The sequence below is a fragment of the Squalius cephalus genome, assembly GCF_949319135.1.
Source record: "Squalius cephalus genome assembly, chromosome: 25".
NCBI classification, from domain to species: domain Eukaryota; kingdom Metazoa; phylum Chordata; class Actinopteri; order Cypriniformes; family Leuciscidae; genus Squalius; species Squalius cephalus.
This window is the reverse complement of record NC_137146.1, coordinates 3,638,947-3,662,267: the sequence shown is the minus strand read 5'-3', so window position 1 is coordinate 3,662,267 and position 23,321 is coordinate 3,638,947. Positions and strand designations below refer to the sequence as shown.

Sequence of the window (23,321 nt, the reverse complement as noted above, 5' to 3'; positions counted from 1 at the left end):
GAAATAATTAAAAAAAAAAAAATTTAGGTAATTTGCAAGGCTGCATTTCCCATATAAGTAACTAAAACTAAAATGAATGAAAACTATAAAAAGATATTTGTTTACCTATAACTATAAAAATCTAATATTTACTTGAATATATTTTTAACTAAAACACTAACATACACTGAACTCCTTCTGGGAAATTTTCTGAGTGATAATGTGAACAAATCGTTATAAATCATTCAGTGTCATCGAATCAGTCTTAGTGCTCTCATTAATCGATTCTAATCTCATGACAAGGACAGTGTTGCTCAATCTTCTTTTGCATGTGAAATCATTGCAAATATATGTTGAATATTCAATATATCATCGTGCCCAATTTTTACTTGTTAATTATTTTAACAAATAAAATATTTTTAATTTTTTAATATTTAGTTTTTGTTTTATTTTAGTTCTTACTTATTTTAATTAGCCATTTTTATGATTTTATTATTATTATTTTAATTATGTATGTTAAAATATATATATATTTTTAATGATTTAGTTACTTTAAATTTACATTTTGCATTGAATTATTATTAATAATCCTTTTTTAAATGTATATTTTTTTGATTTTCTCTCCGTGTCAGAAACGGAGTGGCATCCTGCTAACGCTGGACTCGTTGATCGTCAAAGTTTCGTGGTGAGAAACCTTCCCACTGGAGAGAAGGTGAATTTCCGTGTGTTTGCAGTAAATATTGCAGGCCAAAGCCCTCCAGCATTGCTCGGGCAATCAGTCACTGTCAGAGAGATTATGGGTAAGCACAAAGTAAGATTCATTAAACATAAGTTGTGTCTCTAGCAAACTTGTTCCTTCACAGTGATGTTCTCCTCTCGCTTCAGAGCATCCGAAGATCCGTCTTCCTCGTCAACTCAGAACCAAGTACATCAGGAGAGTCGGAGAGAAAATCAACCTTGTCATCCCCTTCCAGGTGTGTATGTTAAATACAAATGAACCACATCCAAATCCAGATCGTTTTACAAATGAACAAATATACGTGTGTTTTTAGGGCAAACCTCGTCCTATTGCGACATGGCTGAAGGACGGGCAGCCAGTGGATGAAAAGAAAGTAAGTGTCAGGACCTCAAACGTCGACTCCATCCTTTTCATTCGTACCGCTGAGAGAGATCACTCTGGGAAATACACACTTGTCTTGAAAATTGAAAACATGGAGGACTCAGCCACCATAGACATCCGAATTGTAGGTAAGACAAAAAAGACAACATGCATTACTTGCGTATGAATATCATTAAAACCAGTGGTCGACCAATAAGGATTTTTCAGTGGTGATATATAGAGAGCATGGTGGTGAAATAATAGCCATCTAATGCAATTTAATAATAACAAATAACTAATAAAGTTATTTTTAACACAATATTTACAATTTACAAATTCAGTACCCCTTTAACTTACCCCCTGAGATTAAGTTAATATTTCAATAATTTGATAACAGATTTGCATGTTCACGGTTCTCTGATTTCGGTCACATGACATGCAGGTAATCAAAAAAATATATTTAATCTTTTTTAGTGTTATTTATTTTGAAATTATTAATTTATATATAAATTGACATTTATATATAATTATCTTTAATTTAATTATTAAATAATAAATCATTATTATTAATTTATTTAGTATTTATGTATGTAAATAGAAAATAATTTTAAAGTTATGTATTTGTTTTAATTTGACATTTTATAATTTAATTACTATTAATGTAATTATTTATGCAAATATACATTTATTTTGATTTTAAATTTTTGAATATTTCTAGTTCAAAATTGAATTGATTAAATTATGCGAATGCAATCATTTTAAAATTATTTAAATAAATAAATATCATAAAATGAAAATATTTATTTATTTTTGACTAATAATTAGCTTTCATCAAATCCCAAACCCTCTCCAGTTCCCTCACGAACCCTGGTTTGGCAAATTCTGTGTTAAACTCTAAAATCTCTCTCTGCCTTATCACTCACACACTGAGCGCTGATTTACTCCAGAGACGTTCATCAAGTTTAGCCTCTGACTCTCCAACTCTCTTCCCAGATAAACCGGGCCCTCCGACTCAAGTGCATGTGACTGATGTCTGGGGTTTCAATGCAGCGCTGGAGTGGAAACCACCCAAAGATGACGGCAACTGCGACATCACTGGGTACACGATCCAGAAAGCAGACAAAAAAACCAAGGTGAGAGATCTGGTTTCCATTTATCCACCAAAGCACTCATTAAAGGTATCGTTCATCCAAAAATGACCATTCTGTCATCGTTTACGTCCAAACCTGTGTGACTTTATTTCTTACATGGAACATTTGGGTCAAGTTATGGGCCACTGTTATGGTGATACATTTCCCTTTATCAATCAGTCCATCATGTGTTGTCCTCTCATGACCCTGTAGGAGTGGTTTACGGTGTACGAACACAATCGTCGCCCTAACTGCACCGTCTCTGACCTCGTCATCGGAAACGAGTACTTGTTCCGCGTCTACAGCGAGAACCTCTGCGGTCTCAGTGAAGATCCCTGCATGAGCAAGAACACCGCTGTCATCGCCAAGTCTGGTCAGTGTGGGGAACCGAATAAATGTCAGGAGAATTTCACAATAAAAATGATGCCTAGTTATTTGACTGAACTGCAGAAACTATTTAAATCTTTTCAACAAAATCAAAATAAAAAAAAAGAGATATACTAAGGTTGACTAGTTAGCTAGTTAGGGCTGCAGGATTCAGGGATAATTTTTTTTTTTAAATTAATAAAAATGTAATTACAATTTAAAAATCTAGGTTTGCTGTGTGCTTGTTTTTAGGGATGCACAATTTAACCAAAATTTGTGATTATATATCAATATAATAATAATGTAATATTTTTATATAATAAAATTATTATTATTACTAAATAAGAATATAAAACAAAATAAGACATTTTGTGATTTATATAAATATCAATATAATAATAATAATAATGTAATATTTTTATATAATAAAATTATTATTATTACTAAATAAGAATATAAAACAAAATAAGACATTTTGTGATTTATATAAATATCAATATAATAATAATAATAATGTAATATTTTTATATAATAAAATTATTATTATTACTAAATAAGAATATAAAACAAAATAAGACATTTTGTGATTTATATAAATATCAATATAATAATAATAATAATGTAATATTTTTATATAATAAAATTATTATTACTAAATAAGAATATAAAACAAAATAAGACATTTTGTGATTTATATAAATATCAATATAATAATAATAATAATGTAATATTTTTATATAATAAAATTATTATTATTACTAAATAAGAATATAAAACAAAATAAGACATTTTGTGATTTATATAAATATCAATATAATAATAATAATGTAATATTTTTATATAATAAAATTATTATTACTAAATAAGAATATAAAACAAATGTAATATTACTAATATAAAATTTATAATATACATTATTAATAATTATTTATTAATGAGATATATATATATTATATTATATATATATCATTAATTCATTGTTTTATTTTACATTACAACTGCAAAATTACAATACTAATATTTATGGATGTTGGCTGTATGTCGCACCGATATCAATGTTTGTAGATTTTGATGTCAGTTTTCTCTATGTCACACTACCAGATTTGGAACTCAAACATCCTCCTTACAAGGAAAAGGATATGACCTCTCCCCCCAAGTTCACCGCACCCCTCGTCAATAGATCTGTGACTATAGGCTACAGCACCGCCATCAGCTGCTCAGTCAGGGGCTTTCCTAAGGTAAGACACAGTGATCATCTCAACAGTATGTTGAGTACATGTGGGCAGAATCCTTGTCTTCAGCTCAGTGTGTAATATTATTGGGTAGCTTTGATTGAAACCAAGCTCCCAAAATGACTCGTTTCGGATATTGTCTCAGTATGACATCATAGTGTGACGAAAGACCGCCTCTCTGCAGATGATCAACGCCTACTTCTACATCATCACTTCTTTAGCCCCGCCCCCTGATTCATGCATGCCATGCAGTGGTAAATACCAGAGACCAGTGTTGGGGGTAACTCATTACAAGAAACTTGAGTTACGTAATCAGATTACTTTTTCAAGTAACTAGTAAAGTAACGCATTACTTTTTCAATTTGCAATAAAATATCTAAGTTACTTTTCCAAATAAGTAACGCTAGTTACTTTTTCACATTTATTGACTGACAGCTCTCCTGTCCCCATGTTGAGAGAAACAAAGTGAGGTGGTGGTGTGTGCGCTGTGTAAACATGATGGTTATTGTAGTTCTAGAGTAAATGTGAACTTACTCATCTCACTGCTCAAAATAAATAAAAACAGTAAAATGCAATCTCAACTTTTTTTTTTTACTCAACTTTTATAATTAACTATTAAATTACACAAATATACTTTGTGAATTTAATCTCACTTTATTAATGTCTTTGCTGCTGACCTTCAATGATCTAATTCAACCATACTAATAAGCAACAATTACTTAAGATTTAGAAATAAGAGTGTTGAACTTCCTTCTCCTGTATATTATTGCTCTTTAATCCAGAACAGCAGCGCGAGCGGCACCCTTTACTGTACAAGCGTAAATATACATTTCCTTCAGCCTGAGGCTTATTCAGTTCACTTTTGGTGTGAAAGGGCCTTAACATTTGCCAAAAATATAACTTTTTTGTTGGTTTTGTTATTAAAAAAACAAACAAGCAAGCCCAGCCCAGGTGAGAAGAAAAAGTAACGTAAAAGTAATGTAACACATTACTTTTCATAAAAAGTAACTAAGTAATGCAATTAGTTACTTTTTTGGGGAGTAACGCAATATTGTAATGCATTACTTTTAAAAGTAACTTTCCCCAACACTGCCAGAGACACAGGATTAGTCCAGCAACAAAACCATAGAGACGCCTCTGAGGATTACAAGACGTTTTACACAGTCTTTGCTTTTCCATACTTATGATCCTAACATTAAGAAAGCATGGATGAACTTTATTTCAGTAGGACACGGTTCGTGTTCACTTCATTTGACTGCGGATTCGTGTTTAAGCGACACAGTTCGACACTAATATGGTGTAATAAAATACAATACTACCTTACAAATACATAAGGAATAAATATAAATAAAGATGATTAATTACCACGCAGTCGCAGACTGGAGTGTCTTTGGTATTTGTGTAGGTTTGTCTTTGATTCAGGATCAGACTCTGGCTCAAACATGCATGGCTGAATTTCACCGGTTGCTATTTTTCAGCATCGGAAGTTTTCAAAACAATTTCACACTTGTAATGGCGGCGGGGATGTTGAAAATTATATTAATATGCAAAACTGTTACCCAATCATTGCAGTGGGTGTTTACTTCCACACCAATCAAAACGTTTTTGAAAGAGAGGGTCAAAAACAGGATAGAAAATAGCTTTTATTTCTTGTAAATTAGGATGCTTTGCTGTAAAAATCTTGCTAACATTATAAGTGGACCTTAGATATCATTATAAAACTTAAAAAAAATGCAGTTCTTCAGTTTTATTCCTATCTATATTCTGAAAGTTTTTATTGAGAGATTTGTTCATATAGATACAAATAAAACTGTACAATTTGGTGTATGTAAGTGAAGATTTTGAGAGAAAAAAAGCCTTTAAAGATGTATTTTAGTGCAAATAGATAAAGTGCAATAAAATAAACACTTACCAGTGTAATTTGGATTTTTTCTTTCCACTAGTCTGAAACAACAACATTATGAAAAGCCAAATAGCCCAAAATCTTAAAATTGACCAATGTTTTTGCCTTAACATGCACTCACCATCATTTAACATCATTCACATCCCTTACAATCCACTGCAGGAAAAACTACAACATATTCACTGATTTTACCATGAAACAAGATCAGTGTCATATCTAGTTTAATACTATGATGTTAATAAATAAACAAACATTAAACTTCAATCCTGATTAGAGTAATTATACATTAATTCAAATTCAGTTCAATTAAAAAAAACTTTATTATCTGTCAGCTAGTGATAGAAATTTGTCTTAGGTTAAAAGGCTCACATAAACAGTGAACACAACTTCACAAAACACAACTAATACAAAGAAAGTACCTTACAAACATGTAAATAAATAAATGCTTAAATACAATATACGAATACAACTTTTTAGTCTTATTTGAAATAGAATTTGCAGTAGGAATTACAGCTTGACCTCTTTGTGTTCCTGTCCAGCCGAAGATTATCTGGATGAAGAACAAGATGATAATAGGCGACGATCCAAAGTTCCTGATGCAGAATAACCAGGGCGTTCTGACGCTCAACATCCGCAAACCCAGCACCTTCGACAGTGGAAAATACTCTTGCAAGGCTGTAAACGACCTCGGAGAAGATGAGGTGGAGTGCAAATTGGAAATCAAAGGTAATATAATGTGTGGACTTAACAAAACTTAACAAACATACTAAATAATGCCTTAATAAAAATATAAAAAGGTTAATGGGCAGGGATAGGAGTTAGAAAATATCATAAGCTCAGTGTTAAACCCATATTATTCAATGAAAAATCCCCACCGTGATAAACAGATGTGTGTAGGAACAAGAGCTGATTGTTTTAAAAGCAGCGCTTCAGTGTGTCACTAGAGGGCGCATGTAGAACGAGTCAATGCTTCCTTAATTAAACTGCTGTGTCATGTTTTCTGACATTCTTGTGTCACCAGTTAAACATTATCACTGGGAGAACCTCTGTAAAACATCAGAATATGTCATCAGACAACATTCAGATGGAAAGTTACATGACACAGACAAAGAATACGAACAAACAATGAAGTTACGCAACCTGACATCTCTAGAGCTAGTTTTCAAGTCATTGCCTGAGGAGAATGAATACATTTAAGGTGATTTAATGTATATGTCATTCTGGCTTCCACACAGAATTCAAACAAGCTTTAGATGCGGGAAACTAACTAGATGCGTTATGGATTTCCTCCCACGCAACATGTTACAGAAAGATAATTAAAGCGGGAAAGTCATACTTAATTTCACATGTCTCTTTTTAGTAATGCCACTGGCTGGCGTAATGTGGAGCATTTAAAACAGCACATTATCATCGTGCTACATCTGAATTCTGTGTGCAGAACACACAAACAAGATATTATCCACATTTCCTGCTCATTCCATCCACTTATCATCACAATTTACAGTTAGATGTTCATAGGCCACTTACTAATCATAGATCCCTTAATCTGTTTATAATATAAGTAGTTTACCCAGATTAAAAAAGGATTGATTATATTAATTAGAAGACATTCATTTACCTGTTTTGATGGCCAAGACAACGTGTATTAAAATGTGATTATGTGGAGATGAGAAGTTTGTCACCTAGTATTAACTGGAATGTGTTGAGGTCCAGGTCATGTTTATCCTCCAAAATAAAAGGAAAATATATTTAAAAATATATAATAATAATAATATTTATATTATGTTCATGACAATTAAATAAATGAAATTTATATATATATATAAATAAAAAAAATCTAATTATTGTAATGCAAAAAAAATCTCATTACATTCTTATTCTAATTACTCTATAAAATCATCCTATTCAGACACATTTTTCTTAAAATTAGCATAAGTTAAATGCAGTACACCAGATACTACCATGATATACACTTTTTATATGCACTCAATTTACATAATATATCATTTCATGAGTAATGAGAATGATATTTCTTGCACATAATTGGTTGAGAGGTTTTGGGTGACGGCATATCATATCTCACTTTCTCTTTCTCTCTTTCTCTCTTTCTCTCTCTCTCTCTCTCGAACTCAGCCAGGCCGATAGAGAAGGAGTAGGATGAACGGAAGCAGCGGAGATGAAATGGATCGGAAACGACACTGAATATGATCGGCCTTAAACTTATGTTTTACAGTCATTTGTGTTTGCCAGGCTCATGAAATGACTAACGGCGGCTCACGTGGTGTTAAACTCTCGCTCTGGTTTTGTAGCTTTTGATGGCTTTGAATAAACGCTCGGTTGACTGCATTAAGCCCCAGTGAGAAGTATTTTTATCAAAACTATAGCAACCGCTGACGTTGAGCAATTATGCATGTTCAAAAACAATGGCTTTAATGGGGACTGAAAACAGAACCTTCCTTTCAACATATATCCTCTTCATAAATGATTTTAGGGTTAAAACAGGTGATCAATTACCTTGGTTTTGCTGATCTACGTTATTATTGATAGCAGTTACATACCTTAATGATAAGTGAATTTAATCACATCAAATGGAATTGTGCTTTCATTTTGCTACACACTATCTGGACTCAAAACTGCACTGTATATGTAACTTGTATCTGCATTTGTTGTGTTTCAGGACAGAAAATAAACTATTTTATGGCAACTGCACCATCACTGATTTCACAGCACAACTGCAGAGTAAGATAAAGCACACACCTAAACACATAAACTATGCGCATATTTTCAAAGGCCACTAACCAGCGATATTATAGATCTGTTAATCGGTTTATAATATAAAGAGTTACCCAAATTAAAAAAAGACCACTAATTGCACTGAGTATATAAATTAAAAGACATTAATTGACTTGTTTTGATGGCCAATGAAACATGTATTAATATTTATATATATATGTATATGTATATATATATTAATTGTTTTGTAATATATATATATATATATATATATATATATATATATATATATATATAGATAGATAGATAGATAGATAGATAGATATAGATATAGATGTGTGTGTGTATATATATATATATATATATATATAATTACAAATTAATTATATAAATGAATTATTTTGTAATAATATATGTATAATTAAAAAATATGTAAAAAAATATATTACATTTTTTTTACAAAAAATATATAAACCGTTTTTAAGGTTTTGTAATTTTATAATTATATATATATATATATATATACAAAACATATATAGAGAGTTTTTAATGTTTTTGTCATATATATATATATATATATATATATATATATATATATATATAACATTTTATATAAATGTATATGTATCAATATATATATATATATATATATAAACCGTTTTTAATGTTTTTTCAAATGATATATATACAAAAGTAATCCTAGTACAAATAAAACATTGTCATTTCAGTTTGACTTGGCCAATTTACTGTATTAATTTGCATACATCATTGCATGCAGTTGTGCTCAGCCACTTGGTGCTGCTGAGGCAATGCTGTAAGACCCGTCACCATAGTTTCTGGAGGTTTCCATGGCAACTGAGCCACTATATATCAGCCGAGATGGAGGGAGAACAGCGGAGGGGAGCAGAGAGGTGAGCTTTGGAAAGCAAAGGGGAGGAGAAAGCCAATGAGGGGAGAGTCAGACAGCAGGGGAAAGGAGGAAAAAAACACTGGCATGTCTTCAGAGACAATAAATACATGCATGTTAGAAAGAGAGAGAGAGAGCGGGCTATTTTCAGCCCGTGGTTGTCATGGAAACAGAGGCCTCGCTACTGATGCAGACGTTCAGTGCTCACAGATGCTCGGCACTTGAATCTGATTAACAACAACTGGCGATAACTATTCGATATATATCAAATGTAACAAGCCAACATAAACACTACGACCTTAGTGTAGAGAGAACTGCAAATGTTATAAAGCACTACAAACATCTCAGATTGCATGAAGCATCCCAGAGATGCAGTTTGCACTGATGTAGACACAGTCAGAAAGCATCTGTCATTGGGAAATAAGACCGTGGAGAAATACAGTAACGCATACAGTCAGTCAGCGAGCGGCATCATTGCAGATGATTTCCATGAGTGCAAACACTATATGCTGATGCTCCATCACTGTTTTCAATCACATGATTACCAGCACCCCCTCACTCCTCTCTGAAGGACAGAGGGTTTCCCACATTTCACAGTTGCTATGGAAACGCTGCAGCCAGAGCGGGGAGTGTGTGCAGGAAGTGTGTGTCGTATAGGTGAGGCCACAGGAAGACGGCGACGTGTGCACATCCACTTCAGCTTTACATTACTGCTCAAAAGTTTGGAATAATCGTGATTTTTGAGCCACTCCAAGGCTGCATTTATCTGATAAAAAATGCTGTAAAAATGTTTAAACAATTTTAAACAGCTGTTTTCTATGTGAATATATAGTAAAGTGTAATTTATATCCTGTGATCAAAGCTGAGTTTTCAGCATCATTACTCCAGTCTTCAGTGTCACATGATCCTTCACAAATCATTCTACATTCTCAATCAACATTTCTGATTATTATCAATGTTGGAAACGGTTCGTATTTACGTGGAAACCGTGACATATTACCATACAAAGTTTAAGGTAAGATTTAAAAAAAGAAAGAAATAATTGAATGTTTATTCAGCAAGGATGCATTCAATTTATCAAAGTGACACATTTATAATGTTACAAAAGATTTAGATTTCAAATTAATTCTTTTGAACTTTCTATTCATCAGTAGCCTGGGAAACTTCCGGTAAATTTAGATTTGCTCTGCAAGTAGTCTGGCAAAGAGCCCATTTCTAATCCGTCGAAATCGCGGCACCAATCAGAAACGCTGAGGCGGGCTTTACATGATGACGATTGCTCTGATTGGTTTTAGGTCTATCCAATTGCGCCCAGAGGCATTTGAGCGACGTCCGTTGGTGAAGCGCACCAACTTTTAAATGCATTATTATATTCAAATTGCACACACGAGGACAGTCTCCATGAAAGACCCACTGGCAGATGAAGGTGCTACTACATTTCTCTCCGAAACGGTAGGAAATTAAATTAGATTTAATAGAGGATTTTAACTGTGACACGATGATTGACAGGGCAGTTTACGTGACAGGACGCACGCGACAGATCCGTCCGATAAAGATGACGAAGTAGTATGTCCCAAAGCTTGCCTACTTTTTTGCTACACATTCAAAAGTAAATACCTTTTCTTCACATACTTTTATGGCGTAGTGTAACTTAGGTGTAACATATGGCTTTACACGATGACGATCGCTCTGATTGGTTTTAGGTCTATCCAATTGCGCCCAGAGGCATTTGAGCGACGTCCGTTGGTGACGCCCCTTTGGAAATGAGTTATTAATGAAGCTTTGCCAGACCATAACTCAGTTACTACTGAGAATGGTCTGGTTTTAACCAGGCTAATTCATCAGAATCCTGAAAAATGTAGCACTGTTTTTAGCATTGATAATATTCAGAAATGTTTCTTGAGCATTAAATCATCATATTAGAATGATTTCTGAAGGCTCATGTGACACTGAAGACTGGAGTAATGATGCTGAAAATATAGTTTTGATCACAGGAATAAATTACATTTTGCAATATATTCACCTACTGTAGAAAACAGCGATTTTAAATGTTAAAACATTTCACAGTATTACTGTTTTTACTGTATTTTTCATCAAATAACTGCAGCCTTGGTGAACATAAAATAATCGTAATTATTCCAAACTTTTAACCGGTAATTTAAATGTCATATTCCAAATGACTTGTTTCTTTGGTCAATTGCAGCATTCTGCTGCCAAATACTCTAGTATAATGACGCTAAACTCTACAGTTCACTGAACTTAATTTCTCTCAGAATCATTTACACTTGAATCGGTTCATATAGTAGCCGTGTAATAAGTGGGATCATGTACAGTCATCCGGTCATTATCCCAAACTAACCCGGCCGCTCTATGGCGTGTATTTTGCGGTATTGACTGTACACGTGTGTGTCTGAGAATCAGAGGCTTGATGTGGGTCGCAAGGTCACGGTAACATCTGTTGAATACAAATAATAAAATGCAACTTACTGTAAACATGCATAGGATAGCAAAATAAGGTCACGCTTTAGTTTAGGGTCCAGTTCTCACTATTAACTACATCTTTGTGTATTACTGCTTCTCAATAGTAAGTAAGGTAGTTAAGTTTAGGTATTGGGTAGGTATTCATGCAGAATAAGGCATTAATATGTGCTTTATAAGTACTAATAAACAGCCAATATCCGCATGCTAATAAGCAACTAGTTAATAGCGAGAATTGGACCCTAAACTAAAGTGTTAAGCATATTGCAATGAGGATAAATATGGTTTGTACACCATTTGTTTTGTGCTGGCGAAACCAGATTCAAAGACGAGCCAAATAAATCATTAAGTAAATTTTCTCATTCAGCCAGTGTCCTCTTCCAATTTTATGTGTGCATTTCATGGCAATATTTCAGTGTTTGGCTTTTAGTTTTCAGTTTAGGACATTTTAGTATGATGAATAAGTGTTGTCCTGTGTTGGGTCTGGGTCTTGAATAACAGCCAGTTGAGAACCACTGATTTACTCATCTAGAAACTGCAGAAAGAAATAACTGTTGAATCAGACCACGCCCTCTTTTCAAAACCCCGCCCTCCACAGACATGAGTCACATCCAGACAGCATTAATGATTGGCTAAAAAAAAAGGCACAGGCCACTCCCCTTTCTTTGCTGTTTACAGAGTCTTAGGCTGTGCAACACTTTCACAAATATCTCAGTTTATGGATTGTTGACAGCAGCTTTAATCAAAGTTGAGCATAAAGACACACAGTCAGAGTTCTAAAGCCAAAATGTCCATGTTTTATTGGTAAAGAGCGTCTGTGTAGCGAATGGCATAGTGCAGAGGCTCACACGCACAGTTAAGCATTTGCCACAACCTTTGACCCGGAACTGATGGCCAACCAACTATAGCTCTTCACAGCCGAACCACACAGCATCAACAAAGAAACCAAATCAACTAAAAAATACTCAGTACAAATAAATAGGTAAACAGATGAAGAACAAAGCCGATATCAGCAGTGCTGTATTTTTCTTTTTTTTAATGCAAAAAAGATTAATTCTAAGGTTTTTTTTTTATTTCGTTTTTTTTTTTCTTGAGGAGTTTGTTGTTCTAAAGACAGAATAAGAGAAATATATGAGTGAATCTCACAAAACCTGCAAAGAACTGGTTTCGGGTCAAATTTCACCCCAAAATCTCATTTTATTTTGTTTAATAATAGTGAGAATAAAACCCATTACTTTTTTTTTTTTTTGCAATGTGTCATTTTCATAACAGATTTTTTTTCTTTTCTTTTTTTCTGGGACAATCTCTCAGAAAAAAAGGAGAGAATAATAATTATTCTCAACATTGCAAAAAAGAAATATATATATATATATATATATATGTGTGTATTTTTAATGTATGATTGTAGTACTTGTACAAAATGTTTTGCTAATATATATTTACATTTTTAGAAATTATTTTTATTTATTAAAGCACACACAGAAAATTGGAAATTACAAACAAAATATCAAGATGTTAATAATAATTAGTAGGAAAATTAGTTAAAAATGCCACAAAGCAAAAAACAAACCAGCATTATTTTTCTCTATGCACAATATGATTTTGTTCATTTGATACTGTGGTGAAATTTGACCTGTTTTCATGAGATTCACCCATAAATAGATGGAGAGAGAAATGCAGATAGTTTCCAAAAAGCTTCGTTCTGTTTCAAATCCTGAAGAACGCGTGTTCTGCTCATGGTAAGTCAAAAAATAGAGAATATTTACATCTTTAGATTATATACATGGCAATATATGAACACATGGTCAGTGTGAGAACGTGATAGAGAGATACGGAGAGAGAAAGACCCACCACATCAAGAGTCTACAGTGATGAAACTGCTTCATAATACAATCTTTCTGCGCCTCGTCTTAAAACACACTGCAACACGGGTCTCAGCCTCAGTGTCTTCATCTCACAGCCAGTGAAATCAGCTTAGAGCAGCTTTCTGAAACGGGGAAAGGTTTAGATGAATTGTCTCTCAGTAGCCGTAAGGGTAATGTGATTTTTCTGACCGCAGAGAGGATGCATAGAGGAGAAGAACAACCTGCTACAGGACGAAACACACATCTGAACTCTGACACACTGTCTCGGGCAGGTCAGGGTTTAGCCATTTTGCATTTCACAAGTTTATATGATAAAACAGAGGTATGGAAAGGTTAAAGGTGAGGTTTGCTGGCTATAACGCCTGTCTGTATCAACTACACTTGTTTGTAGTTGATGTATGTTAGCAATATGCTGGTGTACTCTTTAAAAAAAAAAAAAAAACCACTCCAAAATGATCATATATATATATATTTGCATTTAAAATGTACAGACTATGTCTCATCTTGCACCAAAAATGCTCTCTAGAATTAGAATTTTTCTCACCCAATACGGCTAATTGGCCAAATCAAGGTTCAATTGTGGTATCTGCTTTATCATTGCGCTTGGAATTATACAGATGTGTTCCACCAAAATCAATACCATTCAACAGGCAAAAAATGTTCAAATCTGTTATGCAAATTTTGGATCCGGGTTCAATGCAAACATGCCAGCATGTGTGTTTGTAAGATCATCTCGTATCTTTCCCAGCTCAATGAGCAGTTTTTAGGCGTCGAGGACACAAAGCGAGGCAGAGAACACGTTCCTCACATTAACTAACCTTTTGCTTATGTGATACTGACGTAATTCTGCTCTACCTATGTGCCGCATCAGCCGATGAGGGTCAGGTGCTACAATAAGCTTTTAAGAGCATTTCCTGGCAATGATGTTGTTGCTAAGCAACTCCACTGGATATTCAAACACAATCAGCTTTCATACTGTAGGGAGAAAGAGGGGAAGCAATAAAAGAAACAGAAAAAATAGAGTTTGTCCTATAATTCCATTATGAAGAATAGCAGGGAGACATTTGAGAGGGATATAATGTCCTCAGGTTGCTGAGCTATGTATAGCACTTCAACAAAAAAATCAAAAATGTCGATGGAGAAAACAATTGCCAAGTTGGTCAAATGAAGTCCAGCTTGATTAATGAAAGTTCCCACCATTTGCAAAAGGATGAATCAGTTTTAACAACAACAGTTTGATAAAAAGATGATGAATTGGAAATTAAAAACCGAATAAAGTTTAATGCAGCAATTACAATAATACACGCATGTGTACTCTACTCCAGTTAATGGCACATTGCACATTGTTATTATACAACTTCAAAGCCATTCAAGAATGAGGAACTTGATCAATAGATCGCTTTATGTAGTCAGCAGTTGTTGTATGGCTCCCACGAAGGACTGGTCAGTCCACAAATCTCTTCAAAGAAAATACTCTCTGAAAGTGAGGCATACAATTTCGCCAACTGGATGGCTAACGTTTAATCTGAAGTGGCCCAAAGAGCGGTATTCCCATTCCCTGAACCCTGACCCTTAACCAGCCCCTTGAACCCAAACCCACTGATTTGGTCTATAAACAGTATACTTGAAAATCTTTACATAAGATTACATGTCATATTGCAAAATCTTTCGTCAGAAAAATCTGGACATTTTCACAATGTCTTTCATTCTGTCTCTGTTAAAAATCTAAAATTTTCAAGTCAATGAAATTCTCCTGTGCTGCGTATCCCAGTATATTTCAAAGCTTTAATACAGCTTATTTTAAAGTCAACATGAACTCAAAATGGACACTATTTACTTTCCTAACACACATTCCTGGCCTTATTGTGCACGATTCAACTGTGCACATTATGCCAAGCCAAAAAAAAAAAAAAAAAAATCTAGATTTTTTTTTATCAAACTGTAACCTGCTCCGCCTCTGAAACGACTTTCCATTTCGGCTAGAATCACAAATCCCTCCTGGCTCCATTCTGGTACACCCACTTTTCACGATCCAATCAATTCCCGATGGATAAAGTCAAGTCCCGCCCCGCATCCAATGTTTCACATAGAAATACTACAGAAGTTAAATGGCGCTTCATGTTGGCTTTAAGTCCAGATACGTTCTGCGCACATCAAAAACACCCAATGCCAGTGAAATAGCCCTTACACACTGCTGTTACTCTTCATTTCAGCGCTGACAGGCGAAAAGACAAACATATGACACTCACGATCTCTTCAAACGTAGATATGCACAGAGAGTTTGCACTATGGCGGCTTGTTGGGAGGTACTATGGTACCTTTGCTGAGGACAGCAGCCAAGTAACTCTTATTGTTCACAGGGAAAGGCTTCTTCTCTCTGCCCTCTCCTCTAGGTATGATGTGTGTCACCCTGAAACTGGTGTCTTTTAGAGTTCAGATTTCTGAGCTTATGAACTGATCCTCACTTGTGCTAGATTCAGAATGTCATCATGAAGCAGAGTGAACATGAGCATGTATTCTGGATCACAGCAGTTTAAGTCTTTATTTCTGAATCAGTCTCAGTTAATACTGTCCCTTACACACACACATACACACACACACACACACACACACACACACACAGGTACACTACCTACCGAGGTGAGTACAATGAATAATGATGTCAACCTCCGGGGAGTGTAAATGTGTGTATGCTTTTATACAGGTCTGTTAGCTGCTGTACATCGGTGTGTGCACTCTGTGTCGCTGGACTGTGGCAAACCAACACTTAAGTAATTACACTACTTTAATATAGACTATATTTTTTTATACGCGGACACAACTCAAAAAGAACTGCAAAAAAGACGCTTGCTTTGGCACATATGTACTCAATAGCGCCATGTCCACGTCAGTAAAACCCTGTCTCTCTGTTCACTGAACGGAATATTCCATAGAATCTGTCGGAAAGGGACGGAGTTCCATAATCTCAAAGACTTGACAGTCACACTGGCGTAAAAACCAGTCTACTTCCCTTCCTGCATGTGTATGTGAGTAATCAGATCTGGGTCTCCTGAACGCTCTCCTTGGAGCCATTCGATAGCAACAGCGGCTCAGTCTGCATATTGGGAACGTGACTAAGGCCTTTCAGAGTTCCATGGAAAGTCATCGCCATTGGGATGGGGATTGGCAGGGGAGGTGAGGTCGAGCCAGGGATGGTGTCACCGGTCCCTATTTTCATGGTCGAAGCCTGATTTTGGGAGGAAAGATTGGGTTTGTTGTTGAGCATTCCAGTGGTCATGTTTAAGCCCAGCACATTGTTGTTAAAGTGGTGCGCTTTGTAGTAGTGGTTCAGGTGATCCGATTGCCCAACGCTCGGCAGGGTCATGATCTCAGGTTCATGAATCCTTGGACTCTGCCCGCTTCCTCCACCAGTTCCCGCTCCGGTGTGGACAGTGCTCCCTCCAGTGATGCCACTAGTTCCCGCAGATCCAATCTCATCTTCGACGTTGATGATCTCGATGGCGCGCGCCGGGCCGTGGTGTTTGTGCAGTTGGTGCTGCTTGCGAAGCTTGTAGAAGACGACCAGCATCACGGCCGCCATGAAGGTGATGGCCACAAAGCAGCCTATGATGATCTTAGTTGTCTTCATTACGTCCTCAAGACCCGACAGGTTGGCGACGTCTGTGATGGAGACGGTGAACGGGCGATCGGGTGCACGCGTAGCTCGCGGTGACAAGGAGGACAGCATCGAACCAGTGGGACCTGCTGATGCAGATGTGGCTGTTGGTCCAAAGCTAATAATCGTCTCGTTGACGAACTGCCGAGCTGATTCGTGCCCTTCTTGCCCCGTCTCTACAGTTTCAACAGTGACAGTTGTGAAGTAGCTGTAACCATTGCCTGGATCAGGAGCTGAGACGTTCAACACAGCAGTTGCTGTGGTGTTGCCAGCAGAGTTGGTGACCATACAGGTGTATGGTCCGGTGTCTTGCATGGTCACGTTGGTGAAATTCAAGGTTCCATCATGCAGGACAGAGATCCGGACCTTGTACGCTCCATGGGTCATCAAGGTCCCATTGGGGGTCAACCAGTTAACAGAAGTCATGGATGTCCCGCTGCGGCATTTTAGCTCCGCTGCCATTCCCTCGGTCACGTTCAGGTCCGTTGGTGGCTCCACAATCACAGGTGCATAGCAGGTGAAGTCTCTCTGATCAAGGTCACCAATGTACCTGCCCTTAGTACCTGGTGGGGCATGGCATCGGGCACAACAAGTGGAGTTATCAGGTACGGTTTCTTTAAGCCACCAGCTCAACCACAGAACATCACAGTTGCAAACCCAAGGGTTGTGGTTCAGATGGACACGCTCTAACTGCTGCAGTGGAGTGAAGAGATCGTGTGGCAATGAATGCAGAGAGTTATGCGACAGATTGAGCTCCTCCAGGTTCTTGAGGTCATCAAAGGCATTCCTCTCAATGACAGAGATCCGAGAGTGCATGAGCCACAGTTTGTGTAGAGACACCAGGCCTTGGAACGATCCAGGACGCACCACGCCCAGCTGGTTTCCCGACAGCTCCAGTTCCTCTAGCCGCACGAGAGGCGTCAAGTTGGGTACGTCCTTAAGCCCGCACATGCCCAGATTCAGGAAACGTAGGTTCAGCAACCCTTCGAATGCGGCCTCCGAGATGAAACTGAGTTTGCGCAACTCACCGAGGTCTAACCGTCGCAGTGACGGCACGCGGTGGAAGGCGTACGCTGGGAGTGTCTCTATGGGGTTGTTCCTTAGCCAGAGTTCACGCAGCTTGCTCAGGTACTCAAACGCCTGTGATGGTACCAGTGGGAGTCTGTTGTCAAAAAGCTCCAGGGTGATGAGATTGGGAAGGCCATTGAACGCTCCCACTTCTATCTGACGAATCTGGTTCTTAGACAACTGTAAAATTTCCAGATGATTTAGGTGCTTGAAGGTGTCTGACCTGATCAACTGCAGAAGAAGAAGAAGAAAGGAAGAAAATACTGTTAGTTATAACAGCTGACACATTCTGGAACGGGGTTACTGCATCTTCTGAATCTATATTGTTAAGGTTTAGCCTGTTTTGCAGAACCCACGAATGTTGCATCTTTGATATTTTGTTCTATTTCAGTATGTGCGTATGCGTGACCATCTGTCACTCTGTGATTGGAGATGACTGATCTACAATGCCTGATGGTTGTTGCATTGGAAGGTCTAACTAACAGAGCTTGTAAACAAAGGCTAACCAAGTATGTTTGACACTAAGGCTCTGCAAGTCATTGCAAGGAATCCATCATTTTCATTTTTAGCTAATTTCGGCATGCAGTTTTCATGAAGAAAACGTATATATTTAGGGTATCAAGGAGGTTACCTGTATGGAGTTCTCCTGGAGGTTGAGGTATCGCGTATTGGACGAGATACTCTGTGGAACTTCATTTAAGCCTTTTCTGGTACAGATCACTCGACTGGCTTGATTGGAACAGCTGCAGGGATTGGGGCAGGCGGGACTGGCTTCGGCCAATCGAGGTCCAAGGAGGTGTGGCCACAACAACAGTTGGACCAACCAGATAAGGGGGGAGGGGCTGAAAAAGCCTGTTACGATAGCAGCCTGCATGGCAACTGAATCATGTCCTGCCCCTTTCCTGAACAAAACAAAGCAAATAGTGAGCACCAAAAACCCTCAAAACTTCTTAAATGTTAATTTTATGATAAATAATAAATATGGAAGTGTATTTTGAATGACAACATCCACAAAACAAGAAAGAGAATTAACTTTTTTTACGATTAACTTGTGGAATCAGGTATCTTGTGGCATCAAAGTGTAATCCACACAGTTGTCAACAGCACTGGATGCTGCTACGGGAGTCTTCTGCTTGCCATCACAATCATCACAGTCAGCACTGGCCTTGCTTACTGGAAGAAAAACACGGGACGGGGAACGCGCGCGAGAGAGAGAGAGAGAAAGGACGAAGGAGGTCAAAAACTGCATATATGTACAGCTTATCGTATTTCATTTAGCTAAGGGTGTTAGGGTCAGTACATCAGCAACTAAAAACTGTGACCTGTGCAACTAAATACTGTGACCTCTAGTCCAGTCAAAGCAGAATTGTAATTTCAAATTATTTCCACTTTTATTACTTATAAACATTGAGCAGCCACAGCTGTAGTCAATAACACAGTCTTTCTTTTTCAACCTTCCAGACTTGGATTGGTCTGGCCTTGACTGAAAAAAAATTGAGGTTTAATATTTAATTTGACTGGTTGAAGGCAACAGGTTTGTCAGAACAATGTCTAGCTCTAAAATTATATTTGCAAATTAGTATTCTTTATTTAATGTGCATAGATGTGTGGTTCTGTAAACGTAAAAAGTAGAATAATGAGAATATACAATATTCACATTATTACTTATGTAAATGAAAACAGATGTTTAATACAAACTGCACAAAGAAATGTGTGTGTGCAACCACTGTGTATACGAGCAAGAGGTAAACAACTCTCATGTCTAAACACTTATGTTTACAATGAATAAATAGAGAATAATGACGAATGTTGGATGACAGTAATGCAACAGCAGCAGGATTAGTTTGTATAAACAGACTGCAAGAATGTTAGTAGATGCTGCCTTTATTTAAACAAATGTTGTTTTTTCTGAATTCTACTCACGATTCTATTAAAAAAAAAGTTCATAAACCAGAGACCAGTCTTTAAGTCTTTTAAGATTGGCTAGAAATGAACTCTAAACCAAAAGTCCGAGCTCGACACCACCATGTTTATATGAAATTACTGACATCAAAATGGAAACCAATAGACACAGAAAAAGAAAGAAAATATTTGGACACCAGAAAAGGTTTACAAGTGGAATTGAGGTAATATGGGCAAAAATGCAGGTGTTCCAATCTTTTTTTTTTTTTCACTTTAAACTATTTGTGACATTTACCTAATAAAACAACACGTTTCAATGCGGTTACATGAACTCACACATTTATTAGAGACATAATCAGTGTAAGATCATGCACTCATTAAAAACGATCAAAAATCATCCTACAAACCCAAGGCACAAGAAAAATATGTTTGCGTTACATTTGAAATTATCACTTTTATTATTCAATTTTGACATCAAAGCAGGCATGCGCAGAACACATGCGCACAGTGAATAAGTCGCCAAAGCAGGGTATTTAGCCTACATGCAGAGCAAAATCGAGGTAATGGGAAACTAATGCCAGTCGGGTTTGTTTCAAAAGTTTACGACCTTTAACTGATAACAGAGCACGTTTATTAATTATAAAGTAAGATTGTGCATGCAAATACACACCCTGTCTTGCATCAGAAATATTTAAAATGAATAGTCTTGCAAAATGCAAAATACGATTTTAATTCAACGTTTTGTTCTAATATGGCTCTAACATCTTTGTCCATCATCACACACAGGCGCATCTTTACTGTGTGTGTGTGCGCGTGTGTGTGTGTGTGTGTGTGTGTGTGTCACAGGTGCGGTGGTGCAGCTTCACTGTAACCATGACAACGCTAAATTGATTTGCAGATGCTGGATGTCGGAATCCGGTTGGGTGGCGGCGCTCTGTTTGCACTACGGCTTCGTTAAAACCAGCCACAGGCCAAAAAACGAGTCAAATGCATGGATTAAACATCTATTTCATAAGCCATTATATTGATTATTAATTAACCTTCATAAGGCATCAGATGCAGTGATCTCCACCATGCCAGAGACTGCAGTGGGTCTGATGCTCTTATGTGAGTAAATCGGTGCATCTGAATGCGTTAGTGACTGCGGCGTCTTAACGGAGACCGCCGTACGCGCGTGAAATACACAAGTGAGGCCCCGACACGCGCGCGCGCTCCCTCGAAGACGCGCAACAAAATGGCACACGGGTGTCTGTGTAATTCACGGATAATGAGAAAGAAAAATGCAAATCAAGCCAAGCCATCATTAACACAACTGCCAGCTGCGAAATCATCACAATTCCAACGGCCAGATTCATTGCTATGAATAAATATTTAAGTAAATAAACTGACTAGCTAAATAAATAAATCGAATTCTGAATGAAAGATCTTACCGTTCTCCTCTCATGCATCCATCACATCCTCCGGATCCTCTTCTAATGAATCATGTTGGACACGAGGAAACCTAAATCAAACCAATTCCCGTCAGTCCCACAGCATGAATTATAACCAAACCTATTGATCAGTTCCACAGCATTTGAGAACATTCATCTAATCAAATGCACATTGTACCTTTTCCTTTCTCCTCGCGCCGACTCGACGAATCTTCTTCTAATGATTTTCCTCCCGTTGATTCGGTGTCTCTCACAGATCCGGAGCGCGTCAGTGCGCGCGGACACGGTGAATATATAGTTAACAGATCATACCACCGCTGGGAGAGAGAAAAACGACGCAATCGCTCGCTGTAAAGTGTAAAAATCGAATGTAATTTGATTATCCGGGGTACGAGGCGTACAAACCTACTGGCGCATTTTTGTGAGTGTATGCAGGCAGCTCGCGCGCGTCGTGGCCGTACACAGGGACTGATGCTGCACCCAGCGCAACATCTTACGCAAAGTCCGTAGCCACGGTCCTGAATACAGCGACCACTGAGACATGCACAAAACACACCTGCTCTAGCCTGTTTCCATACATCCATGCATACACACACACACACTGTTTCATCTGCAGGGACGACTGAGATTGTGATCATGCCTAGCCTACTACGACAACTTAAACAGAAATCTAAAATGGAAAAGCTGTTTTGGTTCTGAGCTGCTTTTGCTTCAGAGTTTACAAAAGGAAATAAAACATTGAAATGTGTTAGTATTACCCTGAACTGCATAAGCCCCAAAATATGCCAAATCATTAACATGATATTGACTAAACATAGGAAAGCTGACTATATTTGGATTTTGTTGGTTTTTGCTCACAGCAAGTTCATTATTTAATGTCATCTGGGTCATATTTTCTTGTGCCTTGTGTAGTTTTGTGTATGTTTATGAGGGTGAAGCTGTCACAAAACTTTGACATCAAATGTGACTCTACCTAACTCTGTACCAAAATACAGTTTGACTGGATGCATGGCAAGTGTTTTCTCTTCATATGCATGATTATATATTTACCAGTTTATATATTTACTTTCGCAGTTAGAATTGCTTTTACATTGCTGTCTGCAACCCTATAAGAACATTGCGTTTTACATTACATATGTGCATTTGGCAGATGCTTTTATCCAGAGCCACTTACATTGCATTACAAGATATTTTTCATGCATTCCCTGCGACTCGAACCCATGACCTTGACGTTGCTGGTGACCTGGCTATTTAATGGACTAAATTAGTTTTGTGTATGCGGATGAATTAATCATCATATTCACAGAATGATTATTTTGTTCACAAAATGTTTTTTTCTTTTCTTTCTTGTACATTAAAGTATACAGTAACAGTGTTTTGGCATGAAATACATGAAAAGCTCTTATCCGAATGATGGTTAAATTGTAACTTGAGGTGTATATATATATTTACTAAATGTATATTTGTTAATTGTCACCATTGTTGAGGGTTGATATAACAGATAACTCGCACTAAATGTTTTCAAGAGATGATAACCATGAAGCAATAAGACATTCAAGTTCTTCTAGTTTCAG

General features: G+C 36.8%; 2 protein-coding genes across 6 annotated transcripts in view; one reads left to right on the top strand and one right to left on the bottom strand.

Moving 5' to 3' along the window:
• Nucleotides 1-8,413, top strand: part of mybpc2b (myosin binding protein Cb) — a 29,801-nt gene extending 21,388 nt beyond the window's left edge. For both annotated transcript variants that reach the window (XM_079862748.1, XM_079862749.1), the window contains 8 exons: nucleotides 612-779; nucleotides 865-953; nucleotides 1,032-1,227; nucleotides 2,072-2,211; nucleotides 2,422-2,581; nucleotides 3,676-3,812; nucleotides 6,249-6,435; nucleotides 7,843-8,413. In XM_079862748.1, coding sequence (XP_079718874.1) covers nucleotides 612-779; nucleotides 865-953; nucleotides 1,032-1,227; nucleotides 2,072-2,211; nucleotides 2,422-2,581; nucleotides 3,676-3,812; nucleotides 6,249-6,435; nucleotides 7,843-7,865 — 1,100 coding nt within the window. In that variant the 3' untranslated portion in view covers nucleotides 7,866-8,413. The remainder of the gene's footprint in view (nucleotides 1-611; nucleotides 780-864; nucleotides 954-1,031; nucleotides 1,228-2,071; nucleotides 2,212-2,421; nucleotides 2,582-3,675; nucleotides 3,813-6,248; nucleotides 6,436-7,842) is intronic.
• A 5,678-nt stretch (nucleotides 8,414-14,091) lies between these two features.
• On the bottom strand, nucleotides 14,092-22,932 carry lrrc4bb (leucine rich repeat containing 4Bb). Of its 4 annotated transcripts, none has more exons than XM_079862758.1 (5): nucleotides 21,926-22,932; nucleotides 21,748-21,818; nucleotides 19,465-19,588; nucleotides 19,047-19,317; nucleotides 14,092-18,646 (listed from the first exon to the last, which is right to left on the bottom strand). In XM_079862758.1, exons 4-5 carry the CDS (start codon nucleotides 19,287-19,289, stop codon nucleotides 16,727-16,729), a joined length of 2,163 nt encoding a protein of 720 aa, XP_079718884.1. In that variant the 5' UTR covers nucleotides 19,290-19,317; nucleotides 19,465-19,588; nucleotides 21,748-21,818; nucleotides 21,926-22,932; the 3' UTR covers nucleotides 14,092-16,726. The 4 variants fall into 4 exon arrangements, with proteins under 4 accessions (XP_079718884.1, XP_079718883.1, XP_079718882.1 ...); XM_079862757.1 differs by having other exon boundaries at nucleotides 19,449-19,588; nucleotides 21,926-22,930; XM_079862756.1 differs by having other exon boundaries at nucleotides 19,458-19,588; nucleotides 21,926-22,929.
• Nucleotides 22,933-23,321: the final 389 nt, after the last annotated feature.